Source organism: Drosophila albomicans, chromosome 2R, assembly GCF_009650485.2.
Source record: "Drosophila albomicans strain 15112-1751.03 chromosome 2R, ASM965048v2, whole genome shotgun sequence".
NCBI lineage: Eukaryota > Metazoa > Arthropoda > Insecta > Diptera > Drosophilidae > Drosophila > Drosophila albomicans.
Genome location: NC_047631.2, coordinates 3,928,578 through 3,941,686, shown reverse-complemented (window position 1 = coordinate 3,941,686; position 13,109 = coordinate 3,928,578). Strand labels below are relative to the sequence as shown.

The following is a 13,109-nucleotide window of genomic DNA, read 5'->3' as shown; positions in this document are numbered from 1 at the left end:
TAATTTATAATAGAAAATAAAACCAAAATTTTTGTCTTACACATATTATTAATATTCAGAACATTTATTCATAAATTATAAGACAAAATTAAAAAAAATCCTTCGAGCCGGAGTCGAACCAGCGACCTGTGGATGTCTATTTGCAATTGCCGAACTACAGTCCATCGCTCTACCAACTGAGCTATCGAAGGCGTAGAAGCCGCGAAGCCAGAACTCAACTTGAAGTCGAACTACACATTTTGGTCTTATCATCCAATTCAGTTGCTATAAAAAGCTTTAATCTTATCGAAAAGAGAAAAATTTGACTTAAAAGCTCTGCTAACTTCACATTCATACGTCGGTCTCTTTTTAGCGTTAAGTCAATAATATAAATTTAGCTTACGCTTAAACTTTAAAAGCGATTTTGTGTGTAAGTGAATGCGACAGCAACGTTGCGAAAGGCAGACAAAATTGCTCCTCTACAACTTAAAATCGACGGTGACGGCAGTTTGGTTCCATTCGCCGGCTGCAGCGGTTCATTTTTGTCGAGACCAAAAAGAAATTCAATACCAAGGAAACTTAGGTTGCAACTACGGCTACTTTATTGTCAGTGTTTTGCCGAAATCGAAGTATCAGCCTTTGGATAAAAAACAAGAACAATCTATTAAAACCATCATCAGTAAAACCAACACGAATTGTACTCAATATGTCGTATCACAAGCCAGAAGCCAAAACCGTGCAGGATTTGAAAGATGTTGCGCATAAATTGCGTATTCATTCCATTAACGCCACGGAAGCCTCGAAGTCTGGGTAAGTAACAATCACTTTAACTATGGCATGGAAAACTTGTGCACCTTGCACTTGTTGCGCGATCGTGCGTTAATCGTTCACCAAAGCAGAGGTGACCCCCGGCTTGAGGCTCCGATGCCACGTGTTTAATCCATTGCAACGCCGTTCGTTGAAACACGTTTTGTTGTGCATTTGCACTAAGTTCAACACATTCACACATATATTTATGTATACATATGTATATGTATGTACATGTAAAACTTTATAATTTTTATTGATAGCTACGTGCAATAATTTCGCTTGTTAATTTGAAATTAACCTTCCGTAACCTTCACAAATGCTGTTATGCTTTTTTTGTTCTTAACGGCGAAACAATTCATTTCTCAACACAAACACACGCATATTGATGGCAGCCACAGCGGCGCTTTAAACGAAGCTCGTTGAAATTTCGCTGTTAGTTGGCAACGCGGAGCCCCGATATGTTGTGCTTTAATAGCTCAGTTGGCAACATTATGCTACACTGGAGAAAACAAAAAAACAAAATTAAGCTATTTGCACCGCACATTTAATTTATTAAGCTATTGACAACGTGCATTCAAATTACATTAATACTAATGGCCTGTGTTGATGTGTTTCGTACAACTGTGACGTTTTTATGACCTTTATGACACCACTGCAATTAAACTAAATGTGAGATAAGTAAAGTAGTTATCCAAATGGAGCTCCCTTTCCCGTCAACGTCAAGCACAATGTTTAGACGCTTTAGGGTGCTCAGCTGATAAGCGCTGCTCTATATATGACCTCTGTTGTGGGAGAGCGAGAGGGAGAGGAGAGCAGATAACCTACAAGCAGTTGGTTGGTTAGACAGAGGTGATCGAGCTGGTCACCTTCTTTCGAGTGTTTTCACGAGATTATTGTATGACAAAATGTTGATAAAAATCAAAAGTAGCACTCACCTTCATTAGTTCTTAATGAACAGAGGGCAAAGCGGAGACAAGTTTCAAATTCTATGGATCGGGAATCCATGAAAAATACGGAGACAATCGATGATTTGTTTTTGCAACGCAAACTCAAATTTGCGACCGGTTTGCGATTGGAAACCTACACCAAACGTGAAGACGATAAGGCATGCATACATACATACATTTGTATGTATGTATTTATATTTACCACATACATAATTTTGTATAAACAATCAAAACACACACATGTATATGTACATATATACATATCTATATATATATATATACATATGTATAAATATATACATACATATGTACATATCTATAAAAAAAATGTGTATTGTAAGACGAGCCCCTTCTTTCCTGGATATGACTGAAGCCAACTTTAAAAAGTTACAAGTGTAGAAAAAAATACGGCTACAAATTTATTCAACATTCTATAAGATTTTATAAAAACAAATGTTGAAACTTAACCTTGCACATATAAATATATATTTAAATCCTAAAATATATATTGAAGAGTTGATTAAAATTTGAGAAGTGTATTCCATTTATTATTATTCCATTATACATGCATATGCTTATATTGGTTCCGAATTTTAAGGTACATATTTAAATTACCATACATTATATATTTATATTTGCATATAATTATTAAAAACTATTATTAATTAGAAAGAAAAAATTAATTCCGAGGTATATTATTCTTTTTTAAAAATTACACACAGTCGTAATAATTTGTTTAATTCATAGTTTATAAATACGTGAATTATTTAAATTAATTAAAAACGATTTCTTAGAAACAAAAAGCAAATTATTTAAAATTAGTTTAATCGGCAACACTGTGAAGTTTGCAGAAAATTTATTCAAGGGCATTGTGTTTTACATTGCAGATGCCTGGCAATGTGCCAGTCTTTAATCCCTAAATAAACACATTTTTACAACTTCGCTTAAATTCTTGTTTTGCAGCCATCCAACATCATGCAGCTCCTTGGCAGAGATCATGTCTGTGCTGTTCTTCCAGCAGATGCGTTTGAACCTGAAGCATCCCCGTGATCCATCCAGCGATCGTTTTATCCTCTCCAAAGGACACGCTGCACCAATTCTGTATGCTGCTTGGGCCGAGGCTGGTCTATTCCCCATCGACGAGTTGAAGAATTTGCGCAAGATCGACAGCGATCTCGAGGGTCATCCCACGCCGCGCCTGAATTTCATTGATGTGGGTACCGGTTCTCTGGGCCAAGGTGTTGCTGTGGGTGCTGGCATGGCTTATGTTGGCAAGAACTTCGATAAGGCTGACTATCGCACATATGTTGTAGTGGGTGATGGCGAATCCGCTGAGGGATCTGTGTGGGAGTCGCTCCACTTTGCCGGACACTATGGATTGGACAACTTGTGCGTGATCTTTGATGTGAATCGTCTGGGACAATCGGAGGCTACCTCGCTGCAGCACAAAATGGACGTGTATCGTGATCGTCTGGAGGCCTTTGGCTTTAATGCACTCGTCGTCGATGGTCATGATATCGAGGAGCTGTGCAAGGCGCTCCACTGTGCCGAAAGCACAAAGAATAAGCCCACTGCCATCATTGCCAAGACGTTCAAGGGCAAGGATTTCCCCCAGATTGAGGATAAGGATAGCTGGCATGGCAAGCCTCTGGGCGATAAGGCGTCTACTGTTATCAAACACCTGGAGGGTCTGATTGTCAACCCTAACGTCAAATTGTCGCCTAAAAAGATATGCAAAATTGCACTGGCTCCCGAAGTGGACATCACCAATGTTAAACTGTGCACTCCTCCCAACTACAAGCTGGGCGACTCGGTGGCTACACGCTTGGCCTACGGCACGGCGCTGGCCAAGATTGCGGCGAATAATGATCGTGTTATTGCCCTGGATGGCGACACAAAGAATTCAACGTTTTCGGATAAGTTGCGTAACGCTTACCCCGAACGTTACATTGAATGCTTCATTGCTGAGCAGAATCTGGTGGGCGTAGCCATTGGCACCGCCTGTCGTCGTCGCACGGTAGCCTTCGTTTCCACATTTGCTACCTTCTTTACGCGTGCATTTGACCAGATCCGCATGGGTGCCATTTCGCAGACGAATGTGAACTTTGTGGGCTCCCATTGTGGTTGCAGCATTGGCGAGGACGGACCTTCGCAGATGGGTCTCGAGGATGTGGCCATGTTCCGCACCATACCCGGCAGCACAATCTTTTATCCCTCGGATGCCGTGAGCACCGAACGCGCCGTCGAACTGGCGGCCAACACCAAGGGTGTCTGCTTTATCCGCACATCGCGTCCCAATACCGCTGTCATCTACAACAACGATGAGCCATTCACCGTGGGCAAGGGCAAGATCGTCCGCCAGAAGCCATCCGACGAGGTGCTCCTCATTGGCGCTGGCATCACTCTGTATGAGTGTCTGACTGCTGCTGAGCAGCTGGAGAAGGAGTGCATTACGGCGCGTGTGATTGATCCTTTCACTGTGAAGCCGCTGGATGTGGACCTGATTGTGGAGCAGGGCAAACAGTGTGGCGGACGTATCGTTGTCGTCGAAGATCATTACCAGTAAGTTGTGCACATCTCCTTAAAACCCTTGTCCAAAATGATACTGATTTTTTTTCTCTTCATTAGGCAAGGAGGACTCGGTGAGGCTGTACTCAGCGCTCTGGCTGAGCATCGCAATTTTGTGGTTAAGCATCTGTATGTGCCCACTGTTCCCCGCTCTGGACCCCCCGCTGTTCTCATTGACATGTTCGGCATCTCTGCTCGAAACATTGTCTGTGCCGTTAATAGCATCTTGAAGAAGTGAACATAAAATTGCTTTCAGCTTCTGGCCGATCACATAAAACATAAAATCTGCACGTTGTCCAATCACTTCATTTGATTATTAACAAACCCTTGGTTAATTCAGAATAAACTCAGTTTCTATACAGGTATACAAATGCTTGTATTATTTACTCTACAATTTAAAAGATTGATAGTTGCTTAAAGACAAAATCTTTATTGAAATCAGAAAAACAAATATATATTTAAGTAACAAACATTGCAATGAATTTTTTGGTTAGCCAGAATACATTTAAGTTTAAACAAAAATTTCTAACTACATAGAAACATGTAAATTAATTCAATATCTTTCTTCTTACACTAATAAGGAGGTATTATTTTTGAGGGTTTTTTGCTTTAGCTTGTTTCACAAATATGGAAAAATTGGTAACTTTTACGAAAGTTATTAATATTGTAATTAGCATTAATTACTTAGATCTTACGCTAGAAACCGAAGATTCTTCAAATTATTGAAAAATTTGAAATTTTTATGAATTTAGCAGATTGTATAAGATTTCTTATTTAGAATCGGTTTAGTTCATGGCGTATATAGTTTTATAATGCCACCGTGTTATATTCAAGTAATATATTTAAAGAGAATTCCTATTAGTAATTTAGAAAAAGCAATCTTTGGTCTGATGACGTGTCAGATATGATTGACTTCAAATTATTGCATACCAAAAATCTTTTTCAGGTCCTTCAATGAGAGACCATTGCTACCAGAGATATGCAATGCTTGACCAGGATTTAAGACCACATTCGAAATTTCAATTTTGTAATCCTGCAGTGCCTTAATACGTTGCTCCACAGTGTCTTTGCACATAAGGCGATAAATAAACGAAGGCTTCTTCTGTCCATAGCGATAGATACGATCCTGTGCCTGGCGCTCCAACTGAGGATTCCAATGCAAGTCAGCCATAAGCAAGTGATTGGCCACATTCAGGTTGAGTCCAACGCCGCCAGCAGTCAATGAGAGCAACAAGATGCGCTTATTGTTGCTCGTATTGTTGAATTCACTTAGCGACTCGCTTCGCTCACTTGCATCCATTTTGCCATTGAAGTCGAGTGTCTCATGACCCATCTCATCCAATCGGTTTTTAATAACAGCTAGGTAACTGGTCCATTGGGAGACAACAATGATTTTATCGTTTGTCTCTTGGAGCAGCTTTTGCAGTATCTCAAATACCATTCGCAGTTTAGAAGAGTCGCGTTTAAATTCAAATATCGGATTGCTTGGATTCAATAGTTTCATTGCCGTTGCCATTGTCATAGATGTATGAAGTGTGTCTTCCTCATATTTAATACCACTTTGGCACTCTTCTTTTTTAATTATATTTTCTCCTATGGTGGGTGATGATGTTCTGATATTACTTTTTCTCTCTTTCTTATTCAATTTTGTATCCTGAGAAGATGTCGAAGGTCGACTTACATCACTTTCTTCTTTAACTGGATTTTTCTCACTCTTGATGGCGCTAAAAGTGCTCTTCTCAATTGTGCCCTGGCCGTTGATATTCAGATGCTCACTTTCCAACTCGTCCTGGTCATCCTCATCTGCAGATAAATTAAACTCATTGCAGAGCATCTAGGGCGAGAAAAAAAACTGTTTGATGAAAACTATTCGCAATGAAGAGAAGAAAAATATCTCACCTTTACCATGAGGCCCGGATGACAGCAGAATTGTCGTAATCGTAGTAAAAGAACCAAAATGAAAATTCCTTGAACACGTTCCCTTGGATCGTATCCAATGGAGCGTAAGAAATTTTCATATATCGCCTTGTATTTACTATCGACTTCATCGACAATAAAGTTGGGTGTGGTCTGCACAGAATAATAGTGAAGATCTTGATTGTTTTGTTCGCGTTGCCGCAAGAACTGAGCAAATATCCTCAAAGATATTGCGGAGAGTATTTGATAAACGTTAATTTCTGCCGGTGTCAACTGTACATCGATTAGTTTCACCTGCAGCGGCGGCAGCGCGGGCATTTCCCCTGCCAACTGCAGTTGCAACTTGGTGCGTCGCAACATCAGGGGTTTTATCAGATAGCTCATGCGGCAGTGACCGGCAATGCCTTGGTTGAGATAGCGACGCCATAGCGTCAGATCTTTAAAATTCGGCACACTCAGGAACTTAAGGAGAGCAAAGCAATCCAAGGCGCAATTCTGTATGGGGGTTCCAGTTAACGCCCAATGATGCTGGGCCTTAATGTTGGTGACGGTCCCAAAACAGACAGTCTTCGTGTTGCGTATGATGTGCGCCTCATCAAGCACCAAACGTTCCCAACGTGAGCTGAACAGCCGCGAGTCGCTGCCAAAACGCTTCCATTCAGAGACAAGAGTGTTGTAAGATGTGATGACCAGATCCATACTGCGCAAGTCTGAGACACTAATGGCACGACGATCTGGTCCATGATACGTGTGCACGTTAAGTTCCTTGTGCTTCACCTTAGTGGTTGCCTCGGCAGCCCACTGCGACATCACGCTCATGGGACAGACGATTAAGGTGCCGGCATTGTAAGTGCACTCGTCGTTAGGCAACAGAAGACGCTCATCATCAGCTTCTTCGTATGGCAGAAATGGGCGTTTGGGTGGTAATACATCTGGTTCATCTTCGCTATCGCTCTCGAGAATATTAATGCGTTTCCAAGGTGTTTTAAGTTTATTGAACAGCTGTAGTTGATGCTCAAACGATTTCTTATAATCAAAGTCGGTTTTGACTTTAGGCATAGCCAGTCGCTTATTTTCGTTGGCTGCCACGATCAGCGCTATTATGCTTAGTGTTTTACCCAACCCCATGTCGTCAGCCAATATGCCACCACTGACTTTCTGAGCTTCGCGCCACAACAACCACTTAAGGCCCGTGGTCTGATGTGGCAGCAGCGGCACAAGCAGCGCCTTTGGTTGTATGGTAAACTCGGATGCACTGGGCGGAGGCCCGTCGGGTTCATAGAGCGTCTGCAATCGAGATTGACTTATAATACTTTATGGAAAATCATAACATCGATAAACTTCACCTTCAGCCCAGAGATAATGTTGGTTTTATGTTGATAAAACTCGGCCACGCTGCCACCTGCGATGTGTCGATGTCGATTGACTCCAGCATATATATGTGACCAACTGGGCTTCTCATCTGCTTCAGCTCCAGCCTCGGAATTAGGACCTGGTTTATCTTTATTGCCTTGTTCACTTTCCACTCGCAAATTATCGATGTATTGGGACATCAATGCAAGTCGAGCATTTAGCTGGAGTACATCCTTTTCAGCCGCGTCCAAATCAGACGCATACTTATCTTGAGATTCCAGCTGTACCTTCCGCTTCTCAGCTTTAAGCGTGTTTTGAACAAGCTCGTCAAAGTTGGATTTCTCTCGCTCATAAATGTCAGCACTAACAAATATGGCATTCTCGTCACTTGCGTAATTGGCGACCAGACCAGCCTCATGCTCATCCTCCACTCGTTCCAAATTGCCAACTCCGTGTGGAATTTCATCAGCATCTTCAATATCGGAGCCAAGATTAATGTATATTAGCTGTTCATTGTTAGGCGCCAAGATTTGACAGTCGGAATTAATACTGTCATCAATGTTTGCTGGAGTGCTGGGAACATCCATAACTAATTCATCACTCGTACAACCAGAGTTCACCAACTTCAAAGGGCAACGATTGTCTTTATCTTCATATGTTATGTTTCCTGTATAAATAGGGCTATTTCCGACTTCAACACAACTCTCTGTAATTTATTTTATTGAGTAATGCCCACATGTCGGAAATTCATAATAGTTACCATTTATTTGGGACATCAAAAGATATTTTTTTATAAACAAAGAACGCAATTCAATTTCACAACATTGGCATGGCGCGGGTATTTCCTTTTGAAAATGACCCATTTATGGTCACAAAATATACTTGGTATTTTCGGAGAATGTTTAAATAAAGCGCCACATTTTAAATCAATAGGAGTTATTTTTGTTGTCAAATGTGCGCCTATTAGCCTATTTCCACTGCACCAAAAAACCTTGGTTTTTTTCCGTTCAAGTTAAATGTTACGTTCGCCGCATGTAAAAACTCATAAGACAGTCGGTTCGAAATGTAAAAAAACCGAGTGGCAGTGGAAATAGGCTATAATAATACTCTATTTAGACCAAGTGCATCTGATTCAATAATGCAGTTCTATGATGCAAGTGCTTACACCAAAACTGCATCACGTCAACAGCTGTTTAGGGATGAAAAAGTAGACAAACTCAGGCAGGAAGAAGAATATCAAAAGCAATAACAACAAATCAACCAAAAATTAGAAACTTACTAAGTAATGCGTGACTCAGGGAATTCATAATATATAAGTATATATACATTTTATTTATTATTCATCAAATGCCTCTACTTCTTTCCGTTTTATATCATAATCAGCAACACACTCTGCAACGATCATATTTATATACAAAACGGCCAAATTGATCGTCTTGCCGATTTTCTTTAAACATTTTCTTATGTCTCTATATATTTCCTTAAATTGTTTTTGATTTTGGTTTTTTTATAATTGCAAGGCCATTTGAAATAATTTTAAGGTACCAAAATTGGAAAGTAGAATAACCAACTGATTTCCTTCAATATAGAATTTTTTCGTTAAATCTACCAAAATATTATACAAAATATGGCCATCTTTTTAGAATTATTTAAAAATTCGATTTATATTTTTTATTCCCGTTCTTGCTTACTAACAGAAGTAATAACTATTTGCGTCTTGACTTTTGATGGTTTGAAATGTTATTATACTAAAATATTAAAATTAAATCGTATCAAATTTTGTAATTATTTTAATCGTGTGTTTACAGTCTGCGTAGCTGTTTTGGTCAGAGAGACCACACTAAGAAATTTACAGCTTGATGAAATGTGAAAAAACTGAGTTGCTGTGGAAACGGGGCATAGTTCACTTTTCTCGATTTATCGATGATTATATCATTCTGTAACGAAGGTGGCAACGCTAGCAAGCAAGCAGACATTTTTAAAATAAATGAACAGCTGCGGGGTTGTCTTCTTTTTTTAAATTTAAATACATTTTTGTAGAAATAATTATTTTTGTGTGTCAATAACAAATGTCTACTGATAGTGAAGACTATACCACAGAAGATGAAGGAAACGCAGTTGCCAAGGCAAGAGGTGAGCAAGCAACAGCAATAACTTTAACAACAACAGCGACTACAATGGTTTTTTATCGTGCGTATTGAAAAGGCCGCTTTGACAGTGAAGAAGAGGATGAACTTGATAAAAGTGGACTCTCTCCACGTACACGGCTGAGTATAACGGGAGTGCGACCTCAGGACATGGGCGACGATTCCAGTGAAATTGAATACAGTGACAGCGATGAATCCCAAAGCGAAGCCGGCGAAGCTGCCTTGGAGCGTTATCGGTTGGCCACCGATGATGGAGCTGGCTTGCCGCGTTACACGACACAATTTGCGAGTAGCATCGAGGAGTCTCTGCACTCGACATTGTACCTAGACGAGCAGCTGCCCAGATCGCCACGAAATGACTCATCGGGCAGTGATGTGCTCATATTAAGCAACAAAGAAGAGAAACCAATTGAAATATCCAGCGGCACCGACAACGATGAGAGTTACCTCGTGGCTTCTCCTCGTGGTTCCAAAACGCGCGACAATCCACCACGCAACAACTTACGAGCTCCACAAATTAAATTTACCAAACTAGTGCAGCCGACCATTAAAGCTGCCATGCAGAAGGCGCCATCCAACAATGTACACGTAACTCCAGAATTCTATGAGAAGGAATCTCGGAAGCTGGTTGAGCTGCGCTCTCAGTTAAACGAGGCTCACAAGTTGTATGATCAGGTATCCCACAAGCTACCCGATAAGGGAATTCAGATTAGAAATCGCATTGAAGGATTGAACCGTGACATTGCCATCAAATCGCAGTATGTTAAGGAATTAAATGTCAAAAAGGTGCCGCAAGTAAAAATAAGTCCAGCACCCAAGAGATCTCCGGAGGATACACCTGATTGGAATCAGCTGTCGGATGGAGTTAATCGTATCCAGCCTGTGCACACGGGCAGCCAGGGATTGGCCACCTTTAATGCGCAGAAGGCACTTACGCTTGATTCGCTCAAGGTAATCTGTAGTTAATTACAGTTTACACTATTTTTTTATATATGATGAGTTTCTTTAGAACGGATATCTGAAACGCTGGTCAATTGATAGCGCCTGGGCACGCGTTATTGTGCGGGCGTTGTTCTGACCAAGCGATGATTAGAGATCGCACAATCGATACACTGAAAGAGTAGTGTATGATTTTTGCAATGTTAATTAGACTAGGCTAATGTTGTTTTGTTTTGCAGCAACTTCATGGATCCTTAAAGGATTGTCCTCGCGAGAATGTGTTGGCCGATGACCCGCCTGGCCTGAAGGTGAAGCTAATGAATCATCAGAAACACGCACTCGCCTGGATGTCTTGGCGTGAACAACAACGTCCACGAGGCGGCATTCTAGCCGATGATATGGGTCTTGGCAAAACATTGACTATGATATCCCTTGTGATCGCATGCAAGACTCGTTGTAGCGGCGCCAAAGCTGGTGTCAGCAGCGATGAAGATGATGACATGGATGTAGGTCGGAAAAACAAGGGCAGCTCGAAATCAAAGAGCCGCAAGGAAAGTAGGTATCCAAAAGAAATATTCTTGGCTCTTTTATAATTTATTACTTCTTAGGGACAGATCATCCTGGCGGCACACTGGTCGTTTGCCCGGCCAGTCTATTGCGTCAGTGGGAAGGTGAGGTTGGCTCCAAAATGTCAAGTCCGCGGCTAAATGTATACGTTCATCATGGTATTAATCGTGAGTCGAGTGCCAAACAATTGGCTACCTACGACATGGTCGTTACCACCTACAATCTTGTAGCCAGAGATGACAAGGATAAGGGCGCACTCTTCGCTGTTAAGTGGCGACGCATTATACTGGATGAGGCGCATGTCGTGCGCAATTATAAGGCGCAATCTTCGCTTGCAGTCAGTGCATTGCGAGCCAAGTTTCGTTGGGCGCTAACTGGTACTCCCATCCAAAATAAAGGGCTTGATGTTTATGCGCTTTTAAAGTTTCTGCGCTGTTCGCCATTCAATGATCTTGCGACTTGGAAGACATGGATCGAGAGCAAGAACAGCGGTGGTGAGGAACGATTGAATCTGCTAATGAAATCATTGATGCTGCGTCGCACCAAGGCTCAACTACAATTGGATGGCAAATTGAATAATTTGCCAAAAAAGGAGGTTCGATTGATTGAGATGAGTCTGGATACCGATGAAATGAATGTCTATCAAAGAGTTATGACATATTCGCGGTCCTTGTTTGCACAGTTTCTTTTTCAGCGTGCTGAGAAGGATTCCGATGCGAACTTTATTGCAGATTCACGCAAGCCGACATATAAACAGATTAAGGATCCGAATGGTGCTTATTACAAGATGCATGAGAAATTTGCTAGCATGGCTGGGCAGAGTAAAGAAGTCAAATCCCATGAGATATTAGTTCTTCTGTTGCGCCTCCGGCAAATTTGTTGTCATCCTGGACTGATAGATTCTGTAATTTTATTGCTCCATTTTTTATATTCATATTTTATTTAATTTGTCGCTTTTTATTACAGATGCTTGAGGATGGCACAGATTACGGAAGCAGCGATGGCTTTGCTTCCGCAGAAATAGATCTATTGGCCCAGCTCAATAAGTTAAGCATCAACGGTAATTCAGGACGAGGTGGGGCTGAGGCCCGAATTGCAAAAGCTTCCCAAAATGTATTGAAGCGCAGTAATCCAGTTTTTAACTTGAAACGGCCGTCTTCGAAAATGCTTAAGGTTATGGAAATACTAAAGAAGTCGGTGCTGAAGTCAAAGGATAAGGCTATCGTTGTCTCCCAATGGACATCCGTTCTCGATATCATGAGGGATATATTGCAAAAGGAGAAGATAATCACGTTGTCACTGAACGGTTCTATTCCAGTCAAGGATCGTCAGAATATAGTTGACGAATTCAACGATCGACGCAGTTCCAAGCAGATTTTATTGTTGTCCCTCACTGCTGGCGGTGTGGGACTCAATTTAATTGGTGCCAATCACTTAATACTATTAGATCTGCATTGGAACCCCCAGCTCGAGGCTCAGGCCCAGGATCGTATTTATCGAGTTGGACAGCAAAAGGATGTGATTATATATAAGATTGTGTGTGTAGATACTGTTGAGCAGCGTATAAAGGCTTTGCAGGATCGCAAATTGGAACTTGCCGATAACGTGTTAACGGGCAAGGTTAGCTCCAAACTTACCATAGATGATTTGAAAGGACTGTTTGGCTTATAGACCCCTTTATTACTCAGTAGCTCATTGTTTGTATTGTATAATTTTAGTTTTTGAATTTGCACTGTTTTTGCACAACTAACATGTAATTTCGAATCTCATTCCGTTTTAATTTAAAGAAATTTTATTGTTATTGTTAGTTAATAAATTAAATATTTCTCGTGTATGTGAGTTTAATACTTTATTTTATAGTTAATCGTTTTTATTGCAATTA

The 13,109-nt window shown here is 40.8% G+C and overlaps 3 protein-coding genes and 1 non-coding gene across 4 annotated transcripts; 2 read left to right on the top strand and 2 right to left on the bottom strand.

Annotated features, from left to right (window-relative positions):
• The first annotated feature begins 54 nt into the window (after window positions 1-54).
• Window positions 55-4,675, top strand: LOC117574976 (transketolase-like protein 2). The gene is made up of 3 exons (XM_034259042.2): window positions 55-789; window positions 2,700-4,298; window positions 4,365-4,675. Exons 1-3 carry the CDS (start codon window positions 686-688, stop codon window positions 4,540-4,542), a joined length of 1,881 nt encoding a protein of 626 aa, XP_034114933.1. The 5' UTR covers window positions 55-685; the 3' UTR covers window positions 4,543-4,675.
• On the bottom strand, window positions 99-191 carry Trnay-gua (transfer RNA tyrosine (anticodon GUA)). The gene is made up of 2 exons: window positions 155-191; window positions 99-134 (listed from the first exon to the last, which is right to left on the bottom strand). It is a non-coding gene; the product is annotated as a tRNA-Tyr (tRNA).
• Window positions 4,676-4,774: 99 nt separating the features above from the next.
• Window positions 4,775-8,451, bottom strand: LOC117574973 (transcription termination factor 2). The gene is made up of 4 exons (XM_034259037.2): window positions 8,335-8,451; window positions 7,568-8,280; window positions 6,204-7,508; window positions 4,775-6,138 (listed from the first exon to the last, which is right to left on the bottom strand). Exons 1-4 carry the CDS (start codon window positions 8,435-8,437, stop codon window positions 5,224-5,226), a joined length of 3,036 nt encoding a protein of 1,011 aa, XP_034114928.1. The 5' UTR covers window positions 8,438-8,451; the 3' UTR covers window positions 4,775-5,223.
• A 1,058-nt stretch (window positions 8,452-9,509) lies between these two features.
• Window positions 9,510-13,061, top strand: LOC117574759 (transcription termination factor 2-like). The gene is made up of 5 exons (XM_034258703.2): window positions 9,510-9,707; window positions 9,780-10,672; window positions 10,900-11,215; window positions 11,269-12,131; window positions 12,194-13,061. The coding sequence occupies exons 1-5, from the start codon at window positions 9,644-9,646 to the stop codon at window positions 12,896-12,898; spliced, it is 2,841 nt and encodes a 946-aa protein (XP_034114594.1). The 5' UTR covers window positions 9,510-9,643; the 3' UTR covers window positions 12,899-13,061.
• The last annotated feature ends 48 nt before the right edge of the window (window positions 13,062-13,109 follow it).

What these genes read in the sequence shown, in the direction of transcription:
- LOC117574759 (XM_034258703.2), top strand. Translation starts at nt 9,644, where the DNA reads ATGTCTACTGATAGTGAAGACTATACCACAGAAGATGAAGGAAACGCA. An exon ending in ATCAAAGAGCCGCAAGGAAA is followed by an intron (nt 11,216 to 11,268) that starts GTAGGTATCCAA and finishes ATTACTTCTTAG; the next exon opens with GGACAGATCATCCTGGCGGC. An exon ending in ATCCTGGACTGATAGATTCT is followed by an intron (nt 12,132 to 12,193) that starts GTAATTTTATTG and finishes TTTTTATTACAG; the next exon opens with ATGCTTGAGGATGGCACAGA.
- LOC117574976 (XM_034259042.2), top strand. Translation starts at nt 686, where the DNA reads ATGTCGTATCACAAGCCAGAAGCCAAAACCGTGCAGGATTTGAAAGAT. An exon ending in ACGGAAGCCTCGAAGTCTGG is followed by an intron (nt 790 to 2,699) that starts GTAAGTAACAAT and finishes CTTGTTTTGCAG; the next exon opens with CCATCCAACATCATGCAGCT. An exon ending in GTCGTCGAAGATCATTACCA is followed by an intron (nt 4,299 to 4,364) that starts GTAAGTTGTGCA and finishes TCTCTTCATTAG; the next exon opens with GCAAGGAGGACTCGGTGAGG.
- LOC117574973 (XM_034259037.2), bottom strand. Translation starts at nt 8,437, where the DNA reads ATGGGTCATTTTCAAAAGGAAATACCCGCGCCATGCCAATGTTGTGAA. An exon ending in ACATTATCTCTGGGCTGAAG is followed by an intron (nt 7,509 to 7,567) that starts GTGAAGTTTATC and finishes TCTCGATTGCAG; the next exon opens with ACGCTCTATGAACCCGACGG. An exon ending in ATCCGGGCCTCATGGTAAAG is followed by an intron (nt 6,139 to 6,203) that starts GTGAGATATTTT and finishes TTCTCGCCCTAG; the next exon opens with ATGCTCTGCAATGAGTTTAA.